Here is a 7238-nt window from a genome sequence, read left to right as displayed (position 1 = left end):
AATCATTGTAAATTAACCAGAGATAATTAGGAGTCATTCCATATATGTGTAGATTCCTCTCTGAGTCTAGTTTCTATAGAAACAAACGGCATTAGTATTGAAGCCCTGTACAGGAGATATCCAATTCGTAACGCACAAAGGTCAGTGTAGTCGATCCCTACAACAGGCGAGACTTTAACTAATAAACTGTACTAATTGGCTCGACCAAAATTCTAGAAAAAATATGTAGATGGACATATGAGTCTAGTTTCAGGAAAAATTTACGGAACTGATTTTCGAGTTGTAAAACTCAAGTTATGAATTTTGGAGCGACTAGTACTCAGATTGGCAGCTTGTCTGAAAATTGTCAATAAGTGGGTTGAAGTCTGTTAACACCTCGCGTTCGACTCCGGCGACGGTCTCGGGTTCGGGGTGTTACAGATTAAAAGTGAAGACCACTTTTCCGGTAAGATTTTCGGGGATGAAAATCCCTAAAGGGGGGAGAGTTGTAATATCCTGATTTTGGGCCTAGTCGGAATGGTGGTTTCGAGACCATAAATCCGAGATAGAAATAATTATTTTATAATTATTTTGAGGTCTATGATATGATTGCATGATTCTGTGAAAATTTTGTGAAGAAATTCTATGCATAAAGTGCTTAATTTGAAATTAAGGACTAAATTGAATAAATTCCAAAACTTGTGTTCTAGAAGCATTTTGCATAAAATTGAATTAGATTATTAATTAGAGGTCCTTAAAGAGTAATTTGACCAATTTCTAAAAAAAATTTGGACAAAAATGGGCTTGGAAGGGTAAAAATTTAAAGAATAGTAAAAAGGGCATTTTGGTCATTTAAGGATAAAATAAATTAAAAGACAAATTGTAAAACCCAAATGTGTCCATCTTCAATCCCATGGCCGAATATAGCAAGGAGAAACCATGGCTAGGGTTTTTCAAGCTTCCAAGCTCGATTGTAAGTCCGTTCTAGCCTCGTTTTGAATGTTTTTTACGTTTTTGGAGTCCCGGTAACTTGATTTAGCTTATGCTAGCAATAATTTAACCTAGGGTTTATATTTGGAAAAATACCCATAGGTGAAATTTGTGTATTTTGGTGTTTTATGATAGAATATGAGGTTTTAAATTATGTTAGACAACTTGTGCTACTCGGTTTTAAGTGAAAACGGGCAAAAGGCCTTAATCGGTAAAAATACCTAATAGTCATAAGTACATGTTAGAGTGAGAATTTGATGTTTCCATTGAAGGGAAAAATGATCATCATGTCATAAAACATATGAAAATAGGCTGAGGTTTAATTTACGAGCTTTGGGGCAAAAGTGTAAATATGAAAAAATTTAGGGGCAAAACTGTAATTTTTCCAAAATCTGATTTTGGGTCAATTTGAATAATGTGAGTCCTAATTATACTATATTTTAAATGATAGAGCAAGGAAAACTGAAATTCGGGCTAAAATGGGAAAAATACCAAGTTGTGGACAAAATGGTAAAAGTAGCTATTTTCGCATACGAGGTAAGTTCATATGTAAATATTGGTAACATAGTTATTATTTTAAATGTTTTAATGTTATTTAAATGATATGATAATTATTATGAAATATTATACTTGTGATAATTGTTTGATAATATGTCAAATTATGTGATATACTTGGAAAATGTGAAATACTACCGAGTATCGGTATCGGCATTCCGTAGAAGATGGTTGAGACACATGATTGGGAAAAAGGTCCCATTGAACCTTAGGAATGGATTAGGATACAAGTGACATGTCACTAGGATATTTGGGCATCCAAACTCGTTGAGTTGAGTCCGAGTTCGAGAGATGTAACTAGGCATCTGAGCTCATTGAGTTGAGTCCGAGTCACTTATGGATGCGAATGCCCGAGCTCGTTGAGTTGAGTCCGAGTTCACTTATGGGCAGGTTACATGGTAGCTTGGCTACATATGTGGCACTTATGTGCAAACTTTCCATGTATCCGAATTATATTCCGATGTGTTCAACAGGTAAAATTCTACTAAAATGGAGGAATACTCGAGATGAAAGGTATGTATTGGTAAGTGTTGTGAAATGGATACTTTGAACAGGTATATACTTAACCCTCGGGTTGAAAACTCGATATAACAACAATATGGTAAGATGATAAATGAAAATATGATATGAATGTCTTGGTGATGATTATGCAAATGATGTTTTATGTTTGCTTATATGGTTATGTTACTTGCTATTTGCATGTGAACTTACTAAGAATTTATGCTTACTCCCTCCTTTTCATTCCTTGTAGTTTTGACAAGCCGGCTCAGAAATCGGGAACGGTCGGAGGCTCACTCACACTATCCGTGTATCATCTTGGCATAATGGCTTGTATATTTTGAGCATGGCGTGTATAGCATTATAATCATTTTGTGTATATGGTCTTATGATATGGTTATTGAGTGGTATGGAAATGCTTTGGTAATGATTAGCCATTGGAATGGCTAACCATAATCATATTTGGTGTTATGTATGCTAAATTGCTAGCTAATCCATGGAAACCATGAAATAGGTAAAATTTACCATAAAATAGATTCAGACACCAGCAGTGACATGAGTTTGAAAAATAATTAAACATAGTAAAGATATAATTAGATGATGAATAAAATATGGAATTGAAGGATTATGAGTCTATTTTCATATGGATGGAACAGAACAGGTATATGAGTTATATTTTATGAGATGTTTAAATTTTTGTGAAACAGGGCCAGAGCGATTTCTTGATCCTCTATTTTTAATTTAAAAATTCATCATAAATTGTATAAAAATAATTAGAAGTCATGTTTTATATGTAAAGATTCCTTATTGAGTCTAGTTTTATTAGAAACAAAAGCCATAGTAATTGAAACTCTTTATAGGGAGATATCTGATTCGTAATACACAGAGGTCAGAGCAGTCAAACCCTGATACCGGGGAGACTTTAACTAATAAACTGTAATAATTGGCTCGACCAAAAATTCTAGAAAACAATTAGTAAATATATATATGATTCTAGTTTTAGGAAAAATTTATGGAATTGGATTTTGAGCTTCGGAACTCGAGATATGAATTTTTAAGCGACTGTGACGCAGATTGCTAGCTTGACTAGAAATTTTAAAAATAAATTATTTGAGCTGTTTGAGTAATGAATTAAGTCTGTTAACGCCTCGTTTTCGACTCCGGCGACGGTCTCGAGTACGGGGCGTTACACTCATATTCTATATATACCAAACAGGCACCTATACCACTCACAACACAGTTATACTTTCCTCGTTAACTTGAAATCATAACTTTCATCGTTAAACTATTTGGAACGCTATCAGATATTTATTAAGCCTCAAAGATGGGATAAGATGGCGATGCCATGTCCTAGGCATGGTCTTACACAAGCTCTAGCATATTTGTGCCGATGCCATGTCCCAGACATGGTCTTACACTGACACATCGTGTAGCCGATTCATGTCCCAGACATGTCTTACACTGGCTTATGTCTCGAGGCCGAAGCATGTCCCAGACATGTCTTACACTAGCACTCATCTCAATGTCGATGCCATGTCCCAGACATGGTCTTACACTTGCTCTCATAATGTGGCCGATGCATGTCCCAAACATTTCTTACACGAGCTCACAATAACCCATATGTTATGGCATGAATATCCGATTTATTTCCTAGCTTCAAACGGGAACTCTACTATCTCTATCACCATCATGCTTTCTCAATTCTACAATCAAGCAATTCATGCTATATTAAATTTAAGTACAATTCAACACATACATTAACATTGTAGTTGTATTATTTACATACAACTTACCTCGGATTACAAAATGTGGCGACTAGTCGATTTGCTTGGCTTTCCCCTAGTCTAGGTTCAGATTCGGTATTTCTTGATCTATAATAACAAAATGCACTTATTTAATCACTAAATAAAATTAAGCAATCGAAAATTCATATCTTTGGTAAAATGACCATTTTGCCCCTGGACTTTGACAAAATGACCATTTTACCCCTAGGCTTGAAAATTGATTTTCATCGAATTTCTTTATATCTAAAGCCTAGCCGAACCCTTTTTACTCTTATAGCAACTCTAAATTCCCACTATTTCACATAGTTAACATCTATTTTACAACTTATAGAATATAGTCTTTTTAGGTGTTTTCATGCTAACACCTTTCACAAAAGTTGTTTATAAGACACCCAAGACTCAGTTTCTTCCATAAAAACTCAGCAAACATTACCAATCCTTTCATGGAAAAACCTTACACCCTTGATCATTTGCAAAATAGTACCCACATTTGAAAGCTCATGCTTAAAGGGTCTCAAAAGTACAAAAATATTCAAGAAATGCCATTAAAATCACTTACTTGTGAAGGCTTAAAGTTGTTGAAGTTTTCAAGGTTTCAAAACTCTTCTCTTGGCTAATATTTTCGGTTAAGAAGAAAGAATATGTGAAAAAGATGAAGGCTAGGGACTTAGGGTATTATTTTATCACCTAATATGACATCACTTACCTAACATTTTGACCATTTACTCTTCTTTGTCTCATGGCCGGCCAAGCTCTTTTAAAAGGGTCTAATTTCCCTTTAAAGATCCCCAAATTTTATTCTCTAGCTATTTGACACTTTTAGTTATCAAATTAGGACTTTTGCACTTTATGTGATTTAGTTTTTTTCGCAATTAAGCTCACAAACGTTAAAATTACTTCACCAATTTTTTTTCATGCACTCTTAAAAACATGCTATAATATCAAAATAATAATAAAATAATTTCTCTAACTTCGAATTTGTGGTCCCGAGACCACTATTTCGACTAGGCCCTAAATCGGGCTGTTACATGACTAGCAAGCTTCAAGCAATAATTTGACAATAATTATGGTGGATCAGTACGCATTGACGAATAGAAAAACATATCTTATGTTTGGATTTTGGCTCACTGATCTGTAACATCAAAAACTATTTTATGGAAAAAAAATCAAATTGTAGGAGAGAAATGAGAATGAGAGCTTTCAATTAGTGAAAGTAGTGTAAACAAAGAAGGCCATACAAAAATAATTTTAATAAACCAATGACTTAAATGAAAATTTTAAAATAATTTAATAATTATTTGATAATTTTTTATAATTAAGTAACTAAACGTAAATTTAATAATAATTTAATAAATTTAAGTGTAATTTAGTTAAAAGAAAATCAAGAGGTATGCATAGCCTAGTATGGCGTAATAAATCTAGCGTACAAAAAATGAGACCTCTAATTTGGTGTCGAAATCGAAGTTGATCTCTCTCATTAATTTCCACTCCCAATTACTACGAAAGTCTTAACACATTTTAATCATCAAATCAATCAGAGGGTTATAATCTTGTCTTTTGCTTTACTTTTCTCTTTCACTTTTTCATTTTATTCTTTGAAATAGAATTTTTCAGAAAATATAAATTTATGGTTTTTTATGAATATTATATAGGTATTTACTCTTTTTAAAAATCAGAACTATTATATAAAAAATGATATTTTAGTTTTTAAATAGTTTAATATTCATAAATTTATTTTTTATCACAATTTCATTTTAATTTTACTGTTTATCTCTAAATACTTTCGAGTAGCTCAACTTTGAAGAAAATCTATCCAGTAAAATTTTAAAATTAGAAACTTTATTGTACATGTATACTTGTAAAAACTATATATTTAATATATAAATTTATATTTGAAAAATATATATAATAAATAATAAAATATATTATTCAAATAAATTAATAATAATACATTAAATATTTACAATATTAAATAAAATGTTTAAATTAAAATATAAATAAAATAAAATTTAAATACATAAATATATTAAATTAAAATTATTAAATGAATATAGTTAATTATTATAGATTGTAGGACTGTATCTACTCATAATTTTTTATTTATAAAAATTATATTAAATTATTTCGCCAAAACAAATGAAATTTAGAAAACCATTAAATAACACAAACTTCAAAGGTAAGTGCGTGCTTGATTTTGGTAGTGAAAAATGGCTGCAAAATAGCATAGAAGTAGGGGTCCATGAAATAAGCGCAGTTGGTTACCACAGGCCACATGTGTCCAACTAAACACCAACGTAAGAGCGTCGTCACCACCCAACTAACACTGGGCCTAAATTGGTTCCTTTTTTCTTTTTAATTTATTTCTGAACGGCAACCGCTGCCTGCTGGACTGCTTTGCTCGGAATCCCATCACCCATTCAAATCTCACTAATAATCTCGTTTCGCTTATAAAAAAATATTAATCAACCAAACTTAAATAACAAAGTAAGAAGACGTTTATCGAAGCAGAAAAATGAACAGCCATTCAAAATCAGGTAATTTATAGATAAAAGTTAAGTTTCCAAAGTTTTGTTATTGAACAATATCATGAAACAGCAAGTGCAATAACTACTGCAGGTCCTAAAACTTTCTGTTTGGACAAAATTATATTCTTGTCCAAAGAAAAGGAATTTGTACTTAATATATCCAACTTCTTGCACAAGATCCTAGAACCTTACAAACTTCAAAAAGTGAGAAGGAGAGAAAATCCACAAACCAGACCCAATAACCCCACAGCGACATTCCGGTTTGCACCGCCAAAATTTTGGTCAATTGAGTACACATTCCCTGGTGAATCGGGTATGTATATAAAGGATGATGGACTAGGCAGTATTGGTGGTGGTGGACAGTATTGGGTTGGCGGCTTTTTCGGTCTAGGTGGAGGCAGTGCTGGGGGTGATGGTGGTGGAGGGCATGGTGGCGGCAGTGAGGGTGGTGGAGGACTTTGTATACATGATGGGGTACACTTGACGCCTTGATCACCTGGAACAGTGCTGTCATCAAGCCTCCTTGATTCCAAGCTGTTGATGGGATATACAAAGATGGTAATGACAAAGAAAATGGTTAGTGATGATAGAATTTGGTGAGGATTGATCCACCGGTGTGTTTTCATCGACATGCTGCCTAATCCTGCTGATGGAACTCCCAAAGCTTTTAGCTAAAATGAATGAAGAGGTTAGATATTTTTAATTTGGGGAAGATGTGGAAATAAAGAATAAGTTTGAAAGAACTAGCGGTGATGTTACGTAATTTGGTACATCAAAGACTTTGAAAGACTGAAAAGTGAAATTGATTTTGATGAAATTGGTCTCTACGAAAGAAAGAGTTTTAGAGGGCTATCGAGACGTGGTTTTAAGGGCACTTTTCTATTTTTTTTTTTTTTTTTTCCAATAA

At 33.0% G+C, this 7238-nt stretch overlaps 1 protein-coding gene across 1 annotated transcript; it reads right to left on the bottom strand.

Moving 5' to 3' along the window:
* Window positions 1–6390: 6390 nt before the first annotated feature.
* Window positions 6391–6963, bottom strand: LOC128284622 (uncharacterized). The gene is made up of 2 exons (XM_053022418.1): window positions 6562–6963; window positions 6391–6435 (listed from the first exon to the last, which is right to left on the bottom strand). Exons 1-2 carry the CDS (start codon window positions 6961–6963, stop codon window positions 6391–6393), a joined length of 447 nt encoding a protein of 148 aa, XP_052878378.1.
* Between the last annotated feature and the right edge of the window lie 275 nt (window positions 6964–7238).

Source organism: Gossypium arboreum, chromosome 2, assembly GCF_025698485.1.
Source record: "Gossypium arboreum isolate Shixiya-1 chromosome 2, ASM2569848v2, whole genome shotgun sequence".
NCBI classification, from domain to species: domain Eukaryota; kingdom Viridiplantae; phylum Streptophyta; class Magnoliopsida; order Malvales; family Malvaceae; genus Gossypium; species Gossypium arboreum.
Note: the sequence above shows the minus strand (reverse complement) of the source record. Positions and strands in the feature narration are given on the sequence as shown.

What these genes read in the sequence shown, in the direction of transcription:
- LOC128284622 (XM_053022418.1), bottom strand. Translation starts at nt 6,963, where the DNA reads ATGTCGATGAAAACACACCGGTGGATCAATCCTCACCAAATTCTATCA. An exon ending in CTGTGGGGTTATTGGGTCTG is followed by an intron (nt 6,436 to 6,561) that starts GTTTGTGGATTT and finishes TTGTCCAAACAG; the next exon opens with AAAGTTTTAGGACCTGCAGT.